Here is a 25,019-nt window from a genome sequence, read left to right as displayed (position 1 = left end):
TTGCAGTCATCAATATCAGTAACTGTAGACATTGCTGTGCCTATGCCAGGAACAATTATGATCGGTGCAGTGATCATTATAACATAATTGCTTATAGAGCTTGCCAACATGCTTTCAGGATCTTGTGTTATATATGAGGAAAATTGTAGACAAACAGCACTTATAAGCGAAGCACTAGATTAGCTGCACCAGAGTCTGAGGGACTCTGGCTGCACTGAAATGCATGTTACTAATAATGTTACTAGCTGTAGTGAATTGCATTTCACACTTAATAGCACTACCCTAAAATATTATGTTCAGCACAGCATCATTTTACATTGCCTTTCAAACATATGGTTAAGCAAGAAAATGTTTACACATGCACTTCAGGAATGACTTATTTATTTCAGTATAGTTAAGATCAGTTTGGTGTAGTCTCGCTTAGCTGCTGCAATGTCTCCCATTTTATGTGAAGCGTTCTAGCAAAGCTGCCTGGTCAAGGTTATCTCCCACATCACGTGATATAGTCCAGCCTCCTATGGCATGTTATAATCCTGAATGACAAATGTACATTCTCATAAAGTGTGAATAGATCGAATAAATAATTATCCATGGTGTAAAATGTGTGTAGTTCTATTTATGGCAAGACTTGTAGAGAACAGTGCCTGTAGAAAACCATAACTTCCATTCTGATGACATCAGGGCACTGAACTAGGTCTCCTAAATTTAAATTCACAACTATGTGCAGTTTTAACTCACACTGAGGTATTGCAGAAACATCTTAGAATTTCTAAGACTAAAGTTTTCACCCTATATAACTGCTTATTGTACCATAACAATATTTGGGAAAAATCAGATTGTTTGCTCTATTCTGCAAATGGGCAGTAGGTAGCAAGTCCTGTGATCTTATACCGGGTGTGCAAGTTATTTGAGGACACTATTCCCTATTGCCACAGACACCAGCAATCTCACACCTATCCAGGCATGCAGCTTCTTGTTTATCGACACCTTATCATTCATACTGTGCAGTTTGTTCAGAGGTGGAAGTGTATAGGTAGTTGAAGGAAATTAAACACCATGATGTCTTCATCGCTCTGGCTGCACACTGCAGCAGTTTTGAGGTTTCCTTCCACCTGTCTACCTAGCAAAGTCTTTCGTTTACAAGATGCGAAAGAGCTGATGTGCTCAGCCTGTGACATAGCATTTGTGGCAAAAAAGGAAAGTCAGCTGTCAAATGCCGCTAAAACACGTGATTTTCTCTAGCGGCTGCAAGTCATTGTCATTGTAAGTGATGTCCTAGGGAAGTCGGGGCCCTTTAAAGGAGCCCCAAGTCGCAAAATCGCGCCTATGAGTGAGGACTACCATTTCTATGCCACGAGGAAGAGGCAATTCGTATCTGATAGAACTCGGGAGAAACGTATGCTCCGGTTCGAGCGCTTTCTAAGCAAGTTAAAGGAGCCTGAGGAGCCTGGAATGATTTTTTTTTTTCATGTGGAAAGCATTTTGACCAAGACCAAAAAGTTAAACTGTCATAATGACAAGTTGCTTTGCACAGGCATTGATGAGGTGCTTATACAAAATGCGGCTTCCTAGTTTTCCAGATTTAAACGTCCCCTACTACTCGGCCCGAGATGCCGCTTAGAGGGAAGCCAACAAACAGCGAAAATAAATACGGCCGTGACTGTTTCGATCTTGTGGCAGCGCGAACAGATCAGCTTCACTGGCCACTGCACGGGAGCCTTACACTGTCGTCGCAGCTGAACACCGCAAGTTATTAACTGTCACTCTGTTGCGCAGTGCATTGCATGTCATCCACTTCCAGCCATGCACAATGTATCTGGAACACACCACTACTGCATTACACATTTAAGGTCCATTAAGTGGTGCCAAAATTTCACAGTGCATGATAACTAAGGTCCTCAATCACTGATTTCACCACTCTTTCCTTGAAGCCTTGAACCAAAAGCAAAGTGGAGCACGACTTGCTAGCACACATAGTTTGTGTTTGACCAACTAACAGCTGCAATTTTTGCTTGCCTCCAAGTACCATGTGATAGTGTAGAAAAAGTTCCATTAACGAATCAAAGCCGCACTTTGACAGCAGTGGCTCTACAATGACATCAACGAAAGAAATCACAAAGCATTTACTGCTGTAATATGTAAGCCTAACATCTTGCCATGAAGCTACTTTCTCAACTTATTTCTAGGACTCTCTTATTCACTGTCATTCAGTGTGGACTAATATGCTTCAAATTCAAGCAATCAATATTAGCACATCCGCAGAGCTTTTTTTGTCTGTAAAATGCAAATGGAATGACTGGTCACAGGAAAACAATTTGGATGAGCATGTTTTAAGAACTGTACACAGAAGTACAGCTACTGAAGGGTATCTACACCATATCCTTTAGAGCAATTCTTGTCACTACGGCATCCAACAGGCTGCCCACAGAGAGTTCTTTTTCAGTCACCTTGAAAAGTTTTGCAAGTGCCTTGCAGTCTGTGAATTGTGGAATGCTGTCCAAGGGCAGTTGCGAGCCTTTGATGTGTTCTTTGAGAGAGTTGAGGTGCCTGTCTTCTGGGTCGTCCATGCATACTAGTACCAATGTTGTGTCAGAGTCCTGCGCACCCATCTGACGCAGCGAGTCGCCAATGCTGCCTGTGGGGCCTAAGATGTACAAAATTTCGGAGAGTAAGCTTCGTGTCTTCATGCGCCCATTGGAGTGATTTGCCAATGCCTTGGCGAGTGCACACTGCACTTGGAAGACGTCTGCGACTAGAGAGGCCCTGATGAGACACACTTGCAGGCCACTGTTCAGCACCATCTGGCGAAGATCGCTGCAGTTGGTCACATTGTCATATAAAAGGATGGTTGCAGCACGATTTCCTTCCCGGTTGTGCATGACATACTCCATTGGGCAGCAGGCTGTAAAGATTTACTACAGTTATTACTCATGCAAGGACGTTCGAACCAGTCTTGTACACGTTGCACAAAATAAGTAAGCAATTACAATTACAATCACCTCGTGGAATGTAACTGATTATGAGCCAATTACAGCCACTGGAAAGCAAAAAATTGCAGAAAAATAGCCAATTGCTGTTGTGTGACTTCTGAATTTTACTGCCATACCACAAATTTATACCTCTGTCACACTAGTAGATTTAATGTCATTCGAATCAAATGTCATTCAGTATCTTTCGGTGCTACACAGTAAAATATAATGTCATTCGTAAATGGTGACTATTACGATCGGTTATAAAAGAATACTGCACTTGAACATCAGTGCGCATAAAAAGCATTTGAAATTACTGCGTAGCATTTTCTTTCTGTACGATAATTCAAGTGAAAAACATTACTTCTGGCTGTGTTGCAGCACTTTAGCTACAAAACTCCAAGCCAAGTAACGAGTCACCCACAAATTCGACAAATGCAAACAAACAATTTGGCTGAACACAGCGGAGCGTGTTTACACTGTGGAACGCACGAAGACACGTAGAGCATGCAATTGACGTCCAAGCTGTTAGGCACTCAGTCACAACTTTAAATAGCCCCGAGATAAATGCACGGGGAGAAGCAGCCACCAAGGAAAACGAACCTAAAATGATTGTGAGTCGCTGGCGTGACTGGACCACTGCTGTGACCGAGAGTAATTGCATACCACGAGAGCCTGCAGTGCGAATTAAAACAAAATTCTGGAAATATAATGTTTACCTTTCACTATGCGCAGAATATTTTGTTGCGTAGCTTGTTTCTGTTGTGTATCTGGCGTCGAGAGTACACATTCGGTTCACTATTGAATGCAAATTCAATAGTGAACTCAAACTCATTCGATAAGAATGTCATTCGAACCTAATGACATTAAATTTTCTCGTGTAAGGTGAATAATGACATTAGATGCAAATTTGCTCGTGGGGTGTAATATCTCTGTCACACTAGCAGACTATGAACTACTGTGGTTTACATATTTTGTTGCATGTTAATTTTCCATGTAAGTTCCTTTTGGAGTTGCCACCAATTTTCTCATGCTTCCTCGTCGAGAAATCAGCGGCTGCATTGAACACTGTTTTCATGTGGACTGCAAGGAAGAGCAGTATCGTAAAGTAGGAGTACCTTGTGCACCAGCTCTATTAGCACACTGCTAGTTAAAGCTTGCCTTATGTTCACAGTGCAGTGGGATGCAAGTTGCAGCGACATCTGAAAGTATGGAGAGTTCCTTAGAGAGCGGACGTGTAATATTTTTTGAGACAGGAACTGCCATAGGAGAGTCTGTGACTTTTTCGTGCCCAAACCCGATTTCGTGCTGCTTCTCTGCAATTGTTCCATTGTTCTTCTGTCACAACGGAAGCTTCCTTGCCAAAGTGAGCTAAATTATCCTTGCTAGCACCAAGTTAGGGTTTTTAAGCTGCACCATTGGTTAAAACTAGTTTTCGGAACAAAAAGTCACTGAATTACCAGAACATTACCATTTGAAAAAGTAATGTAATCGAGTAATAGGAACTTATTTCAAGTAAACAATTACAATGTATTACAAACAACTTTGGATGGCCTGTTGGTCCTAGGTTCATAAACCCATTGGAATGAAAAAAATTTTCCTGTAGCTCTTCGTAGCCGTCGTACCGACCATGCTCTGTCACAACATAACATGCGTTCGGGCAATACCCCTGCCACAATATTACCTTTTGACGGCTTTTCTTCGCACTATTAAGGGAGTGATTATCTATGTGATTACTCTGCTACGCATCTGTCGTACGTTTCACATTACAAAGCAACTGTCCGGCATGAGCATTGTTTTCTGCGTGTGACGAAACTGTCTGATGCAGATTCCGCCACTGTGCTGTAGCCCTGCTTGGGCCCTGTAGAGGTACTGTTTAAAACAGCATTTGCGCGTCGATGAAGCTGTTTACTTACGGTTTCTTCTTTGTGAACCAAAGGAACAGCGCGCCTTCGTCCCTTCGATACGAGGGGGATTGGCACATTGGCACACGTGAAACCAATAGTAATGTAGTTATCCATACGAGAATAATAATAAAAAACATACATATAAATCCAGTGAAATCATAAGATTTTTTAAAGTAATATTTTATACGCACGTAATAGTGAAATAGACAGCTCTGTAATCTAATTTTGTAACAGTTTGCCGTCAAATCCAAACGCATTAATCCAATGCAGGTTTTAAGCCAAAGACCACTGTATCTGTGCTGTAGATATACGGAGTGCACTTGGAAAAGAACAATTTGTTTGAAAATCAGAGCACGGCCTCTGGTGTCGGTGGGTGTTGTAGTGTTGTATATATGGGCAGCTGGGTTTTGTAACATCTTGTTGTTGTTGTGCCCTCAGACCTTCACAGCGTTTTGCAGGTTTCTGATATGTGAGAAACGGCGCGTGTAGAGCTCTGTGTTTGCTCTTTCTTTCCTGTCCCATCTCTACGGCGTGTTTTTGCCATATTTAACCGTAAAAAATCGGAAAGTTAAAATGTCCACTTGAACATGCCTTCCCAACTGCTACTGAAATTGCAATATTTAGCATCCTACTTCGGGCCTGCTGCTCTGAACGGAAGAGGGGAAGCTTTTGGAATGGTGAAAGGTGTCTTCCGCATTGCACTTGTAGTTGCGTGTTCATCGATGTAGTTGTCAGAAATGTGCATACTTGTAAGCAAGATCATAAATGTCTGGCTTGTTAAGTGGTCACTTTATATGTGGGACCAGCCCTACATTAGAAAAATTGCAAAGAGCGATAATTTTGTGACCAGATCAGCCAACCAGAAGTTCAACGCGCGCTGTACGTTCAGGTAGATACGGTCACTGATGAGTACAATTCAGCATGTAATATGAGGTCTAAAAAAGAGCTGCAGGAGCTGGTAACTCTGGTTGTAAAATCAACAGTTTTGCAATGAGTTAAATGTAAAAAAAAATGACAATATGATTGACAGGGTAGAAAAGTAAAAAATTAACAAGGCAGAAAGGTGTAAAAGCAGTTGGATTGACCCACGGTGATTACTTAGATTGTTTTACTCTAATGAGTACTCATACTCTAAGCTGAAGATGGAGGTGGTCAGAGGCTCGGTGGGTGGCTGAGCAGCCGCCTAGCTAGGCAATTGGTGAATGGTGCTTCTGGCGGGTCGCTGTCTTTCTAATGCATGTTTGAATTTGATTTTTGATTTTTTTAATTTTTGTTCCTGTGCTGTGTTTCTAGAGGGTGGAAGTTGATGGAAGATGGCAGCTTCACTTGCAGAGGCTCTCATACAGTAGATGCCAGCATTTTCGCAAAGTCCTACTGCAGTAAAAGCTGGTCTAATATGGTGCCACAAGTAAGATTATCTAGAGTGAGCAAATCCCACTTAAGCTCTGGCAAATTAAACTCTCCTATAATTGTTACTTTTTTTGCCGCAGGTTCATTCCTAAAGAAAATTTGGCTAGCATGATGCTATTTTCTTTCCCCACTATATTCTGACAATGTGTATGCCTGTTCTTAATTGCTGTCTTATTCTGTATACTCCACAGAGCAATGACAAGTGTCTTGAAGCAGAAGCTGGCCCTGTCGGTCCAGGTTACGAAGAATCCGAATCACCACAAATGCATCGTGGCAGGTTGCCCAAGTCTCGAACAACGGACACGTGTTCGTTACTTTCGACTACCTTCAGATGAGAAAAGGCATGTCCAGTTCTTTCTTGCCACAAGCAGCATATCATTTGTTTTGCGACATTCATTTCATTGCAAAAGAAGTGCGGCTTTTACCCCTCTCAGAAACCTGATGTCTGTTGATGTGAATCCATCAGTTCAAAGAACCCCAGGTTGTCGAAATTTCCGGAGTCCTCCACTACGGCATCTCTCGTGGCCTGAGTTGCTTTGGGACGTTAAACCCCATAAACCAACCAACCAGATTAAACAAAGGAGCCTCCAAGTCCACCCTCCAGAAAAACCTCTGACCGGCCACTTCTCTCTGTACCTAGGGGGCTAGCCACTCAGTCACTGCCAACATCTACTGCAACCACCCCGCCTCCATCCACCTTTACCTTCCAGAACCATCCGTGACCCACTCAACCCCCACCCCCAACCCTCCAGTAGTACCACCCACAACCAGTCCACTTCCACCTTACACATGCCCTCCACCCGTTAGGAGCCAATGTAGCAGCAAAATGAAAATGTGACGACAGAATTGAATTCAAAGAATTCTCTACCACTCTACTCACTTTAACCTTACTGAAAAATTCTGTTGCTCATTTGAATCGTTGGCTTTGAGTAGAAACGTCAAAGTAAACAATAAGAGTAACTTTAACTGATTTAGCTAAACAGGCCTCAGGTGTCTTATCATTCCATACACACACACACACACACACACACACACACACACACACACACACACACACACACACATATATATATATATATATATATATATATATATATATATATATATATATATATATATATAAATGAGATGAAAATACTTTAATCCGAGTCTGGCCTTTCTTAAGAAATGCAGAAAGAAGCAGTCGGTGCTTATTACTTATACATGCACAGCCCAAGAACACGTGACCAACCACTATCGACTACAGGGTGTGTCCGGAAAGTAATGCAATTTTATTGGTAGAAACAGATTTATTCAATATATTGTTATAAGCATTTAAAGTTCTGTGAAGTAGTGCCCTTTGGCATTTACACTTACACGTTTCCCAGTGACTCTACCATGCACTGTACGCATCCTGGAAGGCTTTGAGCACACATTCCGCATGTTTAAATTGTTTCTTGCGATGTCATGCACGGTGATTTTTGGAACATTGAGTCTCTATTATCATCTGCAACACTCATTCAACTGTCTCTGTTCAAAAAGTTGCGAACACAAAACACATTTTCATCACTTTTGTTCGTTCATGGAAGTCTAGAGCAAGATTCATTATCGGTATCTTGCAGGCCCACCTTAAATGCCTCAACTACCTTGAAACACGGGAATATCACAAAACAGAATTACCATAGGCTTGCTGAATCATTTTGTAGGTGTCAGCAAGACTCTTATTGAGTTTATTAGAGAACTTGATTGCGTACCGTTGTTTGCATGTGGATTCCATCATATGTTGTGACAAGGGCACTTTCAGTTTTTCAGCGACCTTGATGCTCACAGAGCTTAGAGCAGACTGTACTAGGCAGTGATGAAAAGCTGAAATTTGCTCCCACCTAACCCACCCAATCTCAGCCCGGTAGCACTGCTAGCAGCACCCGAAAAGAAATAATTGCATTACTTCCCGGATACACCCTGTAATAAACATCAAAATATCAAAATAAGGTTCCATGCCCGTGATGTACTGGTGGGGCCAGATATATAAACAAATCGCAGACAGAATGACACGTGTCGCGCTCAGGTCATGAATCTTAAAATGCTGCACAATAAAAAGCAAGGTATGTCACTCAAACAGTGTCAGGTAGAAGGAAAGGAAGAAGATGGTTTGCACGGTATGAAGAAGAACTGAACAAGGGTAAATGTGGTGCGCCTCTGTTTGCAGATGAGCCAACGTTTCGACAAGTGGACTTGCCCAGACGAAGACAAGTCCACTTGTCGAAACGTTGGCTCATCTGCGAACTGAGACATACCCCATTTACCCTTGTTCAGTTCTTCTTCAAACAGTGTCAGTCACTTTAATTGCACAAAGCACAAAATATTGATATGTTGCAAGAAAGTTAGCCCAGGAAACACAACAGCAGCTGATGACTTGCGTAAATGTTCCGGCAAGCGCCATCCTTCTTATCACCAACCGTTGCTGCATCTTCCCCTTCTGTTTCTCTGTCATTGATTGTTGTCTTATTCACGTTCAGGGACACAGTGCATATAACATTACCCCCCAACGAAAAGCACAGTCCCGGTGCATACTATGTCGGTGAACTACAGCAGGAGTTATACAGCTTGATTTAGGCGACATGAACGATCCCGACACGTGGCACAGCAGACTGTGGTGGCGGATGCACACGTGTGATCTTGTATATCACGGAAGTGACTGGCCGTAAAACACGGTAGGGGCTTGCATAGTGCGGCAAGAGGTTCTCACACAGCCCAACTCTGCATGCGGGAGTCCGGAGCAAGATGAAAGAGCCCGGAGGGTAGTGGACATCCCATTGGTGAGAATTAAGATGGTGTTTCTGAGAGTTTTGGGAGGAAGCCAGTCAGTGGTAAGCAATAACACGGGCAGTGTCATCTTGGGATATAGTGTCACGAACATAGGAACTGGTACTATTAGCGGTGGGAGGCAATACGCTGTTAAATGGAATTGAAGGGTCCCGGCCGAATAGAAGGGCCCATTGTATTGTGACGAGAGGAATTATACGTAAATGTTACGTACGGCAAAGTAATAACCCAGTCATGGTGATCATCCGATACATACATTGACAGCATATCTGTGAGCGTTCTGTTGAGGTGTTCGGTGAGGCCGTTCATTTGTGGATGGTAAGCGGTTGTGAAATAGTGCTTAATGGAGCAGTACCGGGGAATTTCGTTGACTACTCGAGCAAGAAAGCAATTTCAACGGTCAGTGAGCAGCTGGCATGGAGCACCATGGAGTGGGATGACGTCAGGGAAAAGAAACGCAGCCATGTCAGTTGCACAGCTGGTGGTTATCGCTCCTGTGATGCATAGCGTGTAGTATAGTTCGTGGCCACCGCAATCTATTTATTCCCCAAAGCAGACAGTGGAAAAGGCCCAAGGAGATCAAGGCCAACTCGGTAAAACGGTTTAGTGGGATGTCAATGGCAGGGATCGCTAACACCGGTCACAAGAAGCCGCATAGAAGCCCGGCCTAAAGAAACACCGGCCGACGCTGTCGTACGTACGAGATATGCCAAGATGGCCCGCAGCGGGCGCGTCATGCAGCTGCTAAAGAACGGTGGACGCAAGGTGTTCGGGGACTACGAGCAGAAGATCGCCGCCATCTGGTCGCATATTCCGCTGATATAAGGTGCCGTTGTGGAGCATGAACAAAGCAAGGGTAGTATCACGGTGATCAGTGCTGAGGCGGTTGATTATTCTGCAAAGCTTGGGATCTAAGCGCTGCTCATGGCGAATGTGTAAAAGGTCAGAGATGGACAACACACAGGTGTCATCCTTACACTCGCTTTCAGGCGGCACATCTACTGGGATCCCTGGACCAAGGTGAATTTTTCTTTAACTACGAAGTTTCTGAGAAAGCTGTATAGCTTTTCTTTGTAGCTGTATGGCTGCGCTTGGGTGGACGTCAATGAGTAATTACTCCCTTACTACAAACCTAACCCACCTTGGGGGATTCCCCTAAATATTCTATCATCTACCGGGTTGCGGGACAGGCAATCGGCATCAGTGTGCAGCTGGCCAGACTTGTGGACGTCACAAAAATCCTGAAGACTCGAGGCCCAACGCCCCATGCGACCGATAGGGTCCTTCAGTGTAGAAAGCATAAGGCGTGGTGGTCGGTGATGACGGAGAATGGATGGCCAAACAAGTAAGGACGAAACTTTTTAATGGCCCGCACGAGGGCTAAACACTCACGTTCTGTGATAGAATAATTCCGCTCAGCCATAGAAAGGACGCGACTGGCATAAGCAATGATGCAAGTGCGACCTGTCTGCTGTTGGGCGAGAATGGCACCAATACCGTGACCACTGGTATCGGCGCATACCTTCGTTGGTGCTGAGGGGTTGAAGTGTGCCAGGACAAGCGGGTTGGTGAGAGCTGTAATGAGTGCAGAAAAGGCTTGAAATTGTTCTTGGCCGCAGCAAAATAGAATGTCATTCTTCAGAAAAATGGTGAGTAGATGAGCTATCTCCGCAAAGTTTGGGACAAACCGCTGAAAATAGGAGCGAAGGTCAAGAAACCTACGCACGTCACTGGTACAGCAGGGTGTAGGAAATGCACTTACAGCACAAACGCCACGGGCGTCGACCAAGTGTCTGAGCACCTTGAGTTCACGTCGGCTGAAGCTACACTTCTTTGAGTTCAGCTGAAGGCTGGCTCTTCAGAAGACTCCAAGAATGGCATCAAGGCGATGAAGATGGCTCTCGAAAGTCGAAGAAAATACAATGATATCATCGAGATAGCTTAAGCACATCATCTAATTGAAGCCACATAGAAGAGAGTCTATCATGCGCTCGAATGTTGTGGGTGCATTACATAGGCCAAAAGGCATCACCTTGAATTGGTACAGGCCATTGGGAGTGACGAAGGCAGTTTTCTCTCGGTCCCATTCGTCGACTGCGATCTTCCAATAACCGGAAAAATATCAAAGAGACATAGCTGGCTTCGTGCAAGCAGTTGAGGGCATCATCTATCCTGGGGAGTGGGTGAATATCCTTCTTTGTAATTCTATTGAGGTGTCGGTAATCAACGCAGAACCTCCAAGTACTGTCCTTTTTAACAAGCACGACAGGTGACGCCCAGGGGCTGCTCGAAGGCTGTATAATGTTTCTCGCCAACGTCTTGTCTTCATCTTTTATGACGCGCTGTTCAGAAATGGCGACTCGGTAAGGTTGTCTGTGAATTGCGCTGGCATCTCCGGTATCGATGCCATCAAAATAAAATATACCACTGCATGAAGTCAGAAGGCTCCTATGTGCTTTAGCACGATCAGGATGCAAGTCAGGAGCAACCGTTCCTGATATGCGGGCCTCTGGAGGTGGGGACGGTGCAGGTCGTGTCGGCACTTCAGCAATATGGTCAGGTAAAAGAGCTAACACATTTAAGTCGGACAATGGGGTCAATTGGCGAGAGAAATGCCCTCAGGAAGAACTTGCACAAAAAACGTTCAAGATTGAAATATAAGTGTGGTTATTCGCTATGTGCGTGATATTATTGTGAGAGAGAATGATTCTATGCTACAGAGTCATGTCGATTATAGAGCAAACAACGTAGTCTCCATCAGGAACAGAGGAAAAAGGTGACTTGAGCGTATACTCAGCAGCTTCTGGAGGCAGGCGAGTAAATGTAGCGGAGTGGAGACAGAGCGTTGAAGTTTCAGGAGCTTGTTCATCAGGACAGAGCGGCAGGCCTAGATAAAGTAGTCCAGAAGAACAGTACACATACCAATCACAGTAGCTGTGTTGCCATCAGCAGCATGAACAGTAGATGAGATAGCGGGTATGAGGATTTTCTTGAGGTGTCGGCAGAGATAGGAACTGAGAACAGAAATATGGGTGCCAGTGTCAATAAGGGCAGAAACTGGGATTCTATCCACAAGTATATCAATCAAGTTACGTCTGGATGCGGGGGTCAGTACCGAGTTTGCAGTCCGGGTCGGTAATGCAGCATTACTCCCAAGCGCTACACTCACTAGTTTCCCGAGTAGGTGCCGGCGCATGATGGGGAGGAGCTGCGGCAAGGTACCAGTGAACGGGATCGACAAGCCTGTGGAGATGGAGATCGGCTGGAGCGACGGGCAGTTAGGACGGTTTCGGTGCAGGGCTCATTTGGTTGAGGAAAAAAGTGTCCAGGTTGAATATAGGTGGTGCGGGGCTCCTCTAGTTGGGCAGGGAAGTGTCGAAGTCCATAGTAATACTGACATCGGCGTTGTAATAAGAGCGAGGGTTGGGGAAGATATGGCTACGGCAATAACGCGAAGCATGTCCGGCTTGACAGCAAATGAAACGAATTGGCCTGTCGTCTGAGGCATGTCACTCTGCAGGATTGAGACTAAGGTAGCAACGTGGGGAGGCCTGGCTGGTGGTAGCAGCAGTCACTAGAAGAACAGGGTGCGATGGTGAGGGAGGCGGCACTGGGCTGGAGGATAGGTCGACGTTGGCAAGTTCCTGGTGGACAATGACCTGCATCATAGCCACGGTGTCGGGCAGTGGAGACGTGAGTGGTGCAGGAGTTAAGGCCTCAAGTTCTCTCCAAACAATCCGATTCACGTTCGTTGCATGAGAAGGCTGTTGCAAAAGGGCCAGGTCATCACAGGATGATGTAGCCGCTGTGTTCGGAAGGCGTTCAAAGCGATGTACGATACTTTGCTGAGAGAGAGAAATAACATTTATTTGCACCCGTCAAAAGGTTGACGAGGATCTGAGGCGCAGCTCTGTCCCAGCCATGTCCTCCCCCTCAGCTGTCGACCTGAATCTCCTGGATCTGAGTAGCGGCCAAGGCGAGACAGATGACTTCATGTTGCTTTTTTACATCCTGTTTGAGAAGTAGTGACTCCCAGGACTCGTTTGTTCTGTCAGGTTCTCCAAATCTAGGACACTTCCATATCATGTGGATCATGTCCGCTGTGCCATCGCAACGTTTGCACCTGGGGCTGAAAATTTCTGGGTGCCACTTGCTGTAAAGCTGAGGGTTCGGGAATACTCCTGTTTGTAGCTTACGCCACATACCCTCCTCACTTTTGGTGAGTTGCTTACACGCTTTCGGAAATATGGATCAGCCTAATTTGTAGAAGAACGGAAATCTGAGCTAGTTGGTGCATTGCAAGATCAAAAAACAGCGTGGCTACTTGGGACAGAGAGGAGAATAACGGACAAGCGCTGACTAACAACTGAAGTTTATTCGAAAAAGGCACAGGTAATATATACTTTTTTCTCAAGAACCAGGACGCATGCGCTCCCAAACAAGCATCAGTCTAATCATGGGAATCCAAATATACAATCTCAGTGTCATGTAATTTGTAATGATATAGGATATCTTGGTATGTATAAGGTCATCATCGAACTGTAGGGGCTCCTCATCGCGCAAGAGGTACGTGGTTGCGTATAAGACGCCATGGGGATCCTGCACCAATATCCAAATGAGCGCGACTTGCTCTTGAAGCACTGAGTCGATGGTAGAGCAATCCTTGCATAAGAGGATGTTGAATGCGTGATCTGCGATGCCCTACCTTTTTACTTTCTGGCACGAAGCTGTTTGCCTTGCGACACAACGCGAGCATGTTTTGAATGTAGGCAAGGCAAGACTTCGTGGGGGATTGGGCGCGATAAGAAAGTTCTGTTTTTGCTGCAAGAGCCTGCCTGATAGGCTTCCCGAACTAATCTTGAAGCTTTTGCTTACAGATTTCCCAGGTAACCAGCTCGCACGTGGTTCAAAAATCATAAAAATGATGTTAGCCAGCATGATGGTCGCATCCCAGTGATTGTTCCTGCAGCAGCACTTGTACTCATCCAGCCAGTCGTCAACGTCTGGCTTGTCTTTGCCATTAATGGGAGGATGGCAAATTTTTGTGAGTACGACGGGTTGAGCTGATGTTACAGCAGTTCTAGGGGCTGCCTTGGAGGTCATAGTGGCCGTTTCTGATGTCGCTATGATCCCAGGTAGGTGGCAGCCACTGCGCAAACACAGCTTTCGCAGCCCAAATGGGCTAATCTGTGTGCACGGGGATCTTTATTCACCTCCGCCCAGGAAACACAACAGCAACTGATGACTTGCGTAAATGTTCCGGCAAGCGCTAATCTTCTTCTTAGCACCAACCATTGCTACAGCTTCGTTTTCTGTCTCCCTGTTATTGATTGTCATCTTCAATGGATGTTCAGGGACGCAGGGCATATATGTAACAATATCACCAGGGTAGAATACACATTGCATTTAATCCTGCAATATCCAGGGGCCATTCACCCACTGAAAGAACATTCTGATTGGTGGTCGACTGTGACAGATAAAATTTGAGTGTGGTTTGAATATCTCTTAAGAAGCTGCCAGAGGTGTAACTATCAAGATGAAACGCTACGACGGGAGACAAGTTAGCTTGCCAGTGTTTTCATTCAGACCTCAAGAAACCATGTTAAACTTGTGTGTATTAGGAATGATTCACGAACTTTGCATTCATGGTGGGCCCTGAAGCTGATTCCAGTAAAGTAGCATTTTTTCAAAACGGTGCTATCTCTACATGGGTAGAGATAGCAAGGTCGGGCAGTGTGTTGCAATGAGCTTTATTATTATTAAAGCGGTATCTGAAGGGCGTTTCAGTTTGGCCAGTGTATTGAATTTTGCAGATGGAACACTCAACGTTGTCAGTACCACATGAGTAGTTGCCTTGAATTTTCACATTAAACTTTGATGCAGTGCTGAAAGCTTGCACCGATGTAGTCATTTGTGCGCAAACTTTGCCCCATGACTTGTTGCAAGGATGGCAGCCGATTGGTACAGTGGGGCTTGTTTTAGATGAAGTTAAAATGTCACTGAGGTTCTTGCAATGGCAATAGACAACACTGTGGGCTTGGTGATAAATTTCTTTTAGATGCTCACTTTGCATGCGAATACTATGATGTTTCCTCAAAATGCCTGCAACCTTGGGGGCCGATGCTAATTGCTGAATGCGCCAGCACAAGTTTGATTTGTGATTGGCCGGATGGTTTCTTTTTTGCTTTGAGGAGAGCCTCGTGAGCAAGAAGGCTTGCTCGTTCTACTGCATCATTCATTAGGAGCGCTGAATATTTTATTCAATTAGGATGTTACGGAGGTTGGAACAGTTAAATTTGACATCGCGATCATCAAAACATATTCGTTTAAAGCAAACGGCTTGTGCATATGGGGTGTTAGTCTTACAGTGTTTATGATGGCTGCTGTCGAAGTGCAAGTATTGAGGTCTGTCACTAGGCTTCCAGTATAAATTAGTGCTTAGTTTGTCACTCATTATTGACCTTGTCACGTCTAGAAAAATATAGTCACGGCGCTCTTCTCACGACAGATGGCAATGCGGGCCCTTTTAGTAGGTACTATATAATAAACGGATATCAACGCAACACAATTCAACACCAAACGGTGAGAAGTTGCACAATTGTCAACTGATTTTGTTGAAGACATTTAAGTATTAAGAAGGTGGGCGTTGATAAAATGAAAATTAAGTTACTACAACTTGAATATCACTAAGATTGTTTTGCAGGCTACTAGTAACAGCAAATATGTTTTCACATACGGGTCATCGCTTGCAAAATAATAATGAGAAAAGTTTATGGCCTTATGCGCGTTGGTAAAACTAGAGACGAGTGCTAGAAATTGTGCTCCACCATGTAGCCAAATAAGAAAAATGTCCTCAAGATATCTCTTGTAGTAAAAATGCTTTAGTGTGTAGTCAGCGAGAACCGGTCTTCAATAAGCCCATGAATATGTTGGCATAGTTGGGACCAATACATGTACCCATCGCTGTTCTGTTAATCTGGACATAATATCTGCCATTAAATTCAAAGCATAGTCTTGATGCTGTGCTTATACATTATAGCCATGACGAGGTTGAGTCATGACCTCACCTTTGACCCATACCACGTCCTTTGAATTTGACTTAAGGATGTGTCGCTCCGGAGCGAGCCGGATCTTCGTAGCCGCTCCTTTCAAGGAGTGGATGAGACCTTTAGCTCCACAAAGTCGGAGCCGGATCCGCCAGAGCCGTCGGATTTGGAGCGGTCGGAGCCGGAGTGGCCGGGGTGTTCGGAGCCATCGGAGCCGTCAGATCTTTCAGAGAGCTGGTTGCTAGTTCTCTCGTTCCGTGAAATTTTCCGTCACAGGCGGGTACGACTTCCGCGCCATCTATTAGCGATGCGAGAAAGCAACCTCCTGCCCTTTCTCGCAAGATGCGCAATAATGTCCTCGCCCTCGGCTATCTTTTGAGTGGAATGCGTCGTTCTTTTGGAGAGCGAGTGAGGTGGTTCTTTTGCTTTTGTTCTCTGGATGGAGATCTGCTAGATGGCTGGATCGGCGGTTCTCTCTTGTTCAGTGAGCCTTGTCTGTCGAAGCTGGGTGAGATTTTTCAAAACGCAAAGCGAAAAAGCAACTATACTGCCCTTCCTTGTCAGTGTCACAACCAACCTATTGCCTTCGGATCTTCCCGCGGGCATCGCGGGTGCACTACTGCTGGTGCCCGCACTTTTTTTTTTGTCTTGCAGTTCTGTGGTTTCGTTCCATGCTGTCGAGTGGGGACAGGTACTCGCACTCATCCGCTGTATAAAGTGGTCCGCGGCAATCCCTTTGACTCTGTATGCATAATATCGTGTGACACCCGATGCCACTGAAGGGGGGAGTAAAGAAGCCTTAATTGGCAAAGAATGACGTCGTTCATTGCCATGCTGCTGTTCGAACAATGGCTCATGACACTGATCGGTCGTGTATTGTTCGCTGGTGCAACAACACCATTTGAAGACAAAGTATTTCGTGTCTCAAAAGACTATCAAACATGCAGTTTACTCTTTTGATAAAATAGCGCGTAGGACGAGAAAGAAGATAGAAGGAGACACAGACAGCACTGACTACAACTATTACGCATCTGATCGGAAGAGAAGTGAAAGAAGTCAGTGGGAGGTAAGAAGAGGGAAATAATGACCATATGCCCGACACGCTCGTCGCACAAATGCCATTCGCGCCATATACAAAGGAGCATCACACCGGCAGAAACACGACAGTTGCCGTTCTGCCATCCAATGCCACCTTACTGACGGCGCGCAAACAAGGCGAGGCGTCGAGAAGCACAGTGAAAAAGTGAGAGAGAAAATTCGAGCCAGGGTTTGTCCTCTAGGGATATTTGTCGGGACAAATGTAACAGACTGTTATTCATTAATTCTGGAGAAATAATAATACTATAAGAACGTGTAAAAAAAAATGGGGCCCACGTGTCTGTCATGGCGTTAAAAGCAAAAGGTACAGCTAGATCGTTGTTATGGCCTCTTTATCTATCATTCAGGCACTGTCCTGTTTATCCCATTTACACTTTTCCCCACAACAAAAGAATCTCATTTACTAGTCCCTCAGTGCATTCAACAAATCGTTTTTTATGCGTCGTGTTGCATCTATTAGTGGCTCCGTCACGGGGTTACTGACGAGGCCAAGTATTGATAGCGTGCAAAAAGCGGAGAAGGATACTCGCATCTCAAAACGTTGCGCTATCTTTTTTAGGTTATGTGACAACATCTGTATTTATTGAATAACAACTGTCTTTCACTGCCTTTTGTAGTTTTCGGTAAGCTGGCTATGTCCACATTTTCTTTTCCTGCCCAAGCATGGATGCAGTTAGAAATATATATGAATATATATAAACCCCCGGTTAGCTGCAGGGAAAGCGAGAAGCCCTGACACCATTTTCAACGAATTGGAAAGCTCCAAACTGTCGTCTTGGGCAGCTAAACCTATGGTGTGCAATTCACTGATTGCTGCAGGGAGAGCACTTGATGCCATTTTCGACAAATCGGAAAGCTTGAAACTGATGTCAGGGGCAGGGATGTGTTCCTATTTAATCCCCACCGCCCGGATTTCCGGGGCACTTGTCCGGAGCTAGGTGGCACTTGGATGACAAGACAACATGGAAGGAAGGATGTCGATCGAGGGGATCGAGGCCAATGTTGTACTCCAAGCGTGCTTGGTACGCGGTGTTTTTTAGTGTCCGGAGTGGAGCCATGCTCCGGAGAGGAGAAAAGCAGAGCGGAGTGGTCCGAATGTTCTGCGTTCTTTCGTAGCACGTTCCTCAGTCGTCTAAACAGGCAGAAACCACAACTGCAATCACAACCATAGGCAGAAACTGATGCTAAATGCCACCGCTTGCTGTGTCACATGAGGGCCAAAATTGATTGTACTTTTTAGTACTATTAATATTATATATGTATATATAAGATCTGGCTCCTCCTGAGCAACCCACTCACCTGTACAGATGTAAGCGAGCCAGTGAGCCGTTCAAGTGAGCCGGCTCACTTTAGTGAGTGGGGCCACTCTGATTCGCTCACTAAAGTCTTGCCCATCTCTACTTTGACCTTCACCATGACAGAGTGAAATCACCTCCAATGCTAGCGCCAATGCAGAGGCAGTGGCAAACCTCACAGTATGGTGCTGGGGCGGGATTACAGAACTGCGTTCAGTTTGCGTTCAGTTCGGAATGCTCTGTGACTGATTGGAAGCACTTCCGCTCAAAGCCTCTCAGAACGTGCTGCGACATAAAAGCGTTCAGTTCAGAGGCTTTGAGCGGAAGTGCTTCCAACCAATCACAGAGTGTTCCAAAACTGAACGCAAACTGAACGCAGTTCTGTAATACCGCCCCTGCAGTCGTACAGCCAATCAATAAAAGCAGATATTTATTTGGTGAAAAATGTATGACTCCTTTCAGCCAATACACAAAGCTAGGTGACAGAAGAGCAAAACCTGTGCAACACAGCCTTCGCATGATTTTAGAATTTTAGCCAAAATCTCTGGATTCTTTTCGCTATATTTTTACAAAAAGAAAGTAATAAATATTCTCCTCTGATGAGGACACTGTGATTCCGCTTCTCTCTCTGCAGTTTGTCTTCTTGCGAGATGGGTTTAAAGTGAAATGAGGCTCATATGGTACTGATGCCACAAACTTTTCAACTTACATGCAGGCGTAACCTGTGGTTGGCAAACTGTGACCGTCTGGATCTCAAGGGCCAATCCAGCGCGACCCTGCACAATAAATTGATCTGCCAGCTTCACTTCCATGACTCGCAGTTCATGAATGTGCACACCTACCAGCGTCTCATCTGGAATGCTGTGCCAACGCTGTTTGGCAAAGATACACGCAGGTGGGGAGACTTTGAACATCACCAACCAGAGGGTAAGTCTTAACCTGTAAATTACAATGCTGCAAGCAGCAGACAACAACTCTTTGATTTGCTGTTCAGAGTAGCAGTTAAAGAAAAGCAATGGAAAAGCAGATCAACCATGTTTGACAAGAGTAATATACAGAATAGTGCCTGCTTCTGCATGCTGTACTTCCTATGTGCTCGCACTTTATGTGAGGCCGGTACCATAATACAGCTGAAAACTGTTGCGAATCAATGCATGAAACATTAAACATCTGATCATTTAGCATGAAATGAATCTCATTTCAGCAGAAAAGAAAATCTGGTTTGATATTATCTTATGTATACCATATTTTCTGCTGTTTAAGATTCATCCCTCAAATTTAGAGGATTTTAGCAAAAAGTTGGCATATAAGACTCGCCTCATTTTACCAGTTCGGGCGATGGGACTTGGGCTATACATGCATATGTGACCATCATGAAATGCCATGTGCCTGTGAGAACACTTCTTAGGTGGCAGGAAATGATAGAATAAAAGTATGACAGTCACACTTCGAAAAAGCACCAAGAAAATTGTTCATGTTATATATACATGAACAATTTGTCTTGGTTCTGAATATAAGGTGAGATGCATTCTGAAACTAATGAACTGAGCAAAAATTTCGAGAGCACTGCAGAATCTGCACTGGAGAAATTCATAAGCCTGAGCATTGCTGCTCCTCATGGCATATGGCACACCCTTTGTAGAGATTTCACACTGCAGAAATTATGATAGCAGCTGCGTCGTTGACGATATTGTGTAGCAAGCTACGCATGTTCTTATACTTTTTTTTGTTTTACTTAGATTAAACGACATTTTACACAATTTCTGATCAATTTTACTCAGTTTATTTCTAGTTTTTTTGTCTCAAATGCCCTAACTTTCGGTTACGTGGCACACATACCGACATGTCACACTTCCAGTCACATAACCCTTGCCACATGTCAAGTGACCCTACCACACATCATGTGACCGGAAGTGTGACATCATATCCCCATGTCGCCATTACTCTGTCTGGCTATTTTGACGTCTGATTGACTTTTTTGGCTATAATTATTTGCCTAATTACTCAATTTTAACCATACAATTTCCCAGATAAGATTTTTTTCATTTTCTATCTAGCACAATAATTCCGTTTTTGGTAACTCGTTCGATTATGACGAAATTGCGTATGCAACTTTTGAGGACGGCAAATCTCATGCATAGGCACTTGATGCTTACACATTAAAAAAGCTCGCATCATATTCGTGCAACTGTATGATGACTGGTTCTTGTCACTGCATTCGAAAATAGAGATGTCTGAGACGAATTCAGCTTTTGCATCAAGGTCACATAAACAGATTCATCCAGCCTTTTTGCCATGAGATGCATGCTATGGGCTCATTGGTCTGGGAATTTTCGCAACAAATAGTACAGTAGGAAATTTCTTTTAAATATACAAAAACTTTGTTACAAGATTGAGTTGTGTGGACATGATAGTTAAGCAAATACCATAGGTATGTCATATTTGGTAGCTAGTAGTCCTACTTTTCATATTGTTGCTGTTAATAAGCAACACCTCACTGTGCCTTCTTCCAATGACCGTGCCAGTGAAAAAAGCAGGCATACTTCTCATGCTCTGATATTGAATAGCCTTTGTTGCTTTCTCATTTTTTCATCTTCAACTCACTATTGCACTGAACTTGTTTGTCCACAGAAGCTATTTGTGTCAGATGCTAAAAAAATCAGTGCTGGTTTTCTCAACTGCTTTAAAAGTGACTGAAAAGTCATTGAGCCATGCGGTGACGGTCACTTCTGCAATTTCTACAAATAGGGCTGAACTAACACGGTTCTTATAATAAGAGCTGTTGGCAGGTTAACCTACTAAATTTTATTCACCATTTCTGCAATCATGGCAGACAGAAATGAATGAAATAACATCACTCGATAGGCAAGCATAACTGGTGCCAGTACGAGAGTTTCACGAGAGGATATATAAATGGAAGCAAGCAAAAGTGTGTGCAGTAAATGAATACATTGAGGTAATGTTGTTAGTGTCCAGATTGTGCTTGATATATACTTCTGTGCTTGTCTTGACCTTTATGAAAGCGTATATAATTCTCAGCTTCAAGTTTTTTTGTTTTATTTTCTACTGAGATGTGGCCCAAATTCGCCAAGTGGTCCCTGTCCTATAACCCATTTCGAATGGTTCCACTTGCAAAGTATCCACCCGAGTGTAGAGATGGCAGCCCTCCTTTCTTTCAGAAGCCTGTCATACGCAGTATAGTTGAGGTTGTAAGCAGTGCATTAATTCATCTTCTGCATGTCACTTGCATTGTATGCTTCTTTCATCTTGCTAGCCACATTGCCCCAGTTAATCGCAACTTTTTGTTGTATCCTGTGTGCGCAGTGAGAACGGACGATGTGTACACTACGCCGCCACCACTGCCATTGCCAACGTCCGCACCAGAGCCAACGTCGGTGCCTACAACAGCGCAGTCACCAGCACAGTCTCCTTACATGGAGCAGTCACCAGAGCTGCCACAAACACAGCCATCAACAGTAGCGTCAGCAACAGCAGACCCACTGCGCCACTACATGCTTCTCTATGCTGAACTCAAGCGTGAGGTGGCTGAGAAAGACAACAAGCTCCGGGCACTGCAGAAGTGCAGTGACAGTATTGTAGACAGTGTGGCTCGCCTGGTGAAGACATTGCCACAAGAGAAACAGCAGGAGCTGGCTAGCTCTGTTACTTCTTTCGTGCAGCTCCGGGGCTATGGACGTAAGTAGTACTACTTTCAAATGCTATTGTATTCTTTTACTTAGCTTAGCATTAACAAATGCTATTGTATTCTTTTACTTAGCTTAGCATTAACAAAAGTGGTTCAACATATGGATGCAAACATAGCAGGCCAAACTGCTTTGGCATTGTCCAGTCAAGTCAAGAGAAAATGATGAGCATCCTGAGTGCATATGTTTCCAAGCACCGCTCGCTCTTACAAAGGTCCGCACGCTTGAATTTTACAGGAGCAAATAATTTGATCCTTCCTTGATTGGCTACAGGTCGCACTTTTGCATACTCTGGCAATGATGGTGCATTTTCTCATTTATCCTTGATTGGCTACAGGTCGCACTTTTGCATACTCTGGTAATGATGGTGCATTTTCTCATTTATACAAGCCATCTCTACATGTTTGCGCCATGAAAAGAAGGCCTTTTTTGAGGCCTCTCATGTGTAGTGTGTGCAAAATGCTTTGCATGATGCTGTAGACTTGGATTTGCAATTCTCTCGCACCATGCTCCGCAGCAGCCTAAGAGTATTAGCTTAGCTAAAATCACAATTTTCATAAAAAAGCTTGTTTTTAAAATTTTGTTGTTTTGAATTGCTCAAGACTTCTCACCAAGTTTGGTTGTCATCTGCACTGTAGAAAAATGAAGATTTGTTTTTTTTGCAAGATGGGGGCACTCACCACCGAAAGTGCTTACGAATGCTGTTTTTAAGACCTAGCCGCATAGCGGACAAGAAACTGAACGCGGAGTGTATCCCCAAGCTAGAATGCTTGGTTTCCGCACTTTCTTGCCAATAAGGACCTGCTATAAACAGTACAGCTGACAGGTAAAAAGAAAAACTGAAGAAAAGACAAATTTTGGGTTGTGGGCAGATTGCCTGGTAAACAGAAATAGGAGATTAGACTTACTAAAATGTAGCACGTAACCTTCGAACACTGTATTCACACTATTGTGAGCCAGGATAACCAAAGTGCTCGACGAGCTGGAGACGGAGCCTAGACGAAGAGGCACGCCTAGCAAGCAACCAAAGAAAGAATTTCACGAGCGCAGGCAAGGGTGCTAAACAGCTGTAAAAAAAAAGGAGGCACCTCAAAGTAATCGTCAGAGTAGTGTCGTGTTGAAAAGAACTGCCTAACGCATGCACAGGCCACTTTGATATATTAATCTAGGCTATCAAGCCAGAAGTGGTCAGAGAGCCAGTGGTCGACGGTTCTGGCTATCTGTTTGAGTGGGGAAGCACTCAGCGTGTTTACGGCTGGTTGCCACCGGGGGATGCAGCTGACTACACCACTGTTTAAACGGCCCTTTTGAAGAGATTTATTTTCACGGCGGACGGCTTCCTAGGCAAACTCAATTCCGGAAAACCGGCAGATGGAGAAACCACAGCTCAGTGTGTCTCAGCCACTATTTTGATCACTGGATCGAGCTGTCAGGTGTAAAAACGGAATTCAAAGACCTGCGAGAACTTCTAATTAAGGAAAAGTTTCTGCATGGATGTCATTCCTACATGGCACTGTACCTGAAAGAAAGAAAGGCAAAATCACTGGAAGAGATGCTGGACTTAACTGACCAGTTTTTAGAGGCTCAGGGAAGTATAAATCTCGCCAAAGCAAGGAAAGACAGCCGAGACGATACCGGGAGGCCAGAGGCAGACGATAAAAGAGGAAGTCATAGGACAGCTCCCCAATGTTACCTTTGCAACCGCACTAACGACTACAGCCCCACCTGCTTGAAGTGTGGGCAAAAGGGTCACAAGGCGGACGCGTGCCGTGCAGGGCCAAACGATAGGACACAGGCGTCATGTGTTTACTTACCCGCCCAGGAAGTAAATCGGGAAAGCATTCGCGATGGCAATGTGGAGTTCAAAAATGGGGAGAGAATCCCTGTCGTGAATGCAGTCATGATGACGCAACCAAAGTTTCTGGTCGAAGGACTGCCGGTGGTGGCGGGCACGTATGGAGGCAAAGAAATTTCTGTATTACGGGATACCGGATGCAATACAGCCATCATGAGGAAAGAGCTCGTCCACAATGATCAGCTGACTGTAAAGAGCAGGCCTGTTTACTTAGTCGACGGAACAGCGAAAATGCTGCCCGAGGCGCGGGTTGAGGTTGGCACCCCATATTTTTCGGGGATCATCACAGCTCTCTGCATGGAGGAACCTCTTTAGGACTTAATTCTGGGAAATATAGAAAGAGCAAGGGCACCTGATGACCTGAAGGGGTGGTTGGACAATCAGTTTGTAGCGAGCCCGTCGACGAAGAAGCTGTAGCAGCAGTTGTAACTCACGCACAAACTAAGAAGCAACCAAGAGAGTTCCAAATGCTCAAAAGGCCCGATGTCGCGGAGGAGACAAAAGGAAATAGTTACGCGGATTAAAAAGCAGAGGACAAGTCGCTCGAGCCTTGTTTTTCCCAAATTGACAAGAAGCTCACGTGCCGAGAGGCAGAGCACAAGATAGAATTCAGGCGGGAAGATGGACTATTATACAGAAGCTACACAGAGAAAACTGGGCAGGTGATGCGTCAGCTCGTTGTCCCAAAATGCCACCGCGAGGTGGTATTGAAAACCGCACACGACGGAATAATGGCCGGGCATTTGGGTGCGCAAAAGACCAAGGACCGGATATTGGAAGAAGTTTTCCGGCTGAGCATCACCGCCAACGTGAAAAGATTTGTTGCTTCCTGTGACATCTGCAAGCAAACAATCCCAAAAGACAGGGTACCCTGTGTGCCGCTAGGAAAAATGCCACTAATTGAAACCCCCTTCAAAAGAGTGGCCATAG

General features: G+C 44.6%; 2 protein-coding genes across 12 annotated transcripts in view; one reads left to right on the top strand and one right to left on the bottom strand.

Annotated features, from left to right (window-relative positions):
• Nucleotides 1-66: 66 nt before the first annotated feature.
• LOC146198314 (EKC/KEOPS complex subunit TPRKB-like) lies at nucleotides 67-5,032 on the bottom strand. 3 transcript variants are annotated; one of them, XM_084593762.1, is made up of 2 exons: nucleotides 4,886-5,032; nucleotides 67-2,902 (listed from the first exon to the last, which is right to left on the bottom strand). In XM_084593762.1, the coding sequence occupies exon 2, from the start codon at nucleotides 2,889-2,891 to the stop codon at nucleotides 2,370-2,372; it is 522 nt and encodes a 173-aa protein (XP_084449888.1). In that variant the 5' UTR covers nucleotides 2,892-2,902; nucleotides 4,886-5,032; the 3' UTR covers nucleotides 67-2,369. The 3 variants fall into 3 exon arrangements, with proteins under 3 accessions (XP_084449888.1, XP_084449889.1, XP_084449887.1); XM_084593763.1 differs by lacking the exon at nucleotides 4,886-5,032 and adding an exon at nucleotides 4,654-4,783; XM_084593761.1 differs by lacking the exon at nucleotides 4,886-5,032 and adding an exon at nucleotides 3,573-3,631.
• An 84-nt stretch (nucleotides 5,033-5,116) lies between these two features.
• Nucleotides 5,117-25,019, top strand: part of LOC146198313 (uncharacterized) — a 35,290-nt gene continuing 15,387 nt past the window's right edge. For 2 of the 9 annotated variants that reach the window (XM_084593753.1, XM_084593754.1), the window contains exons 1-4: nucleotides 5,265-5,560; nucleotides 6,478-6,627; nucleotides 19,246-19,457; nucleotides 21,855-22,226. In XM_084593753.1, coding sequence (XP_084449879.1) covers nucleotides 6,482-6,627; nucleotides 19,246-19,457; nucleotides 21,855-22,226 — 730 coding nt within the window. In that variant the 5' untranslated portion in view covers nucleotides 5,265-5,560; nucleotides 6,478-6,481. The other 7 variants (XM_084593749.1, XM_084593750.1, XM_084593747.1 and 4 more) reach the window with 7 other exon arrangements.

This window comes from Amblyomma maculatum, chromosome 2 (assembly GCF_055883805.1).
Source record: "Amblyomma maculatum isolate TAMU_Amacu chromosome 2, ASM5588380v1, whole genome shotgun sequence".
Classification (NCBI taxonomy): Eukaryota; Metazoa; Arthropoda; class Arachnida; order Ixodida; family Ixodidae; genus Amblyomma; species Amblyomma maculatum.
Note: the sequence above shows the minus strand (reverse complement) of the source record. Positions and strands in the feature narration are given on the sequence as shown.

Coding starts and splice junctions, on each gene's coding strand:
- LOC146198314 (XM_084593762.1), bottom strand. CDS start 2,891: ATGGAGTATGTCATGCACAACCGGGAAGGAAATCGTGCTGCAACCATC.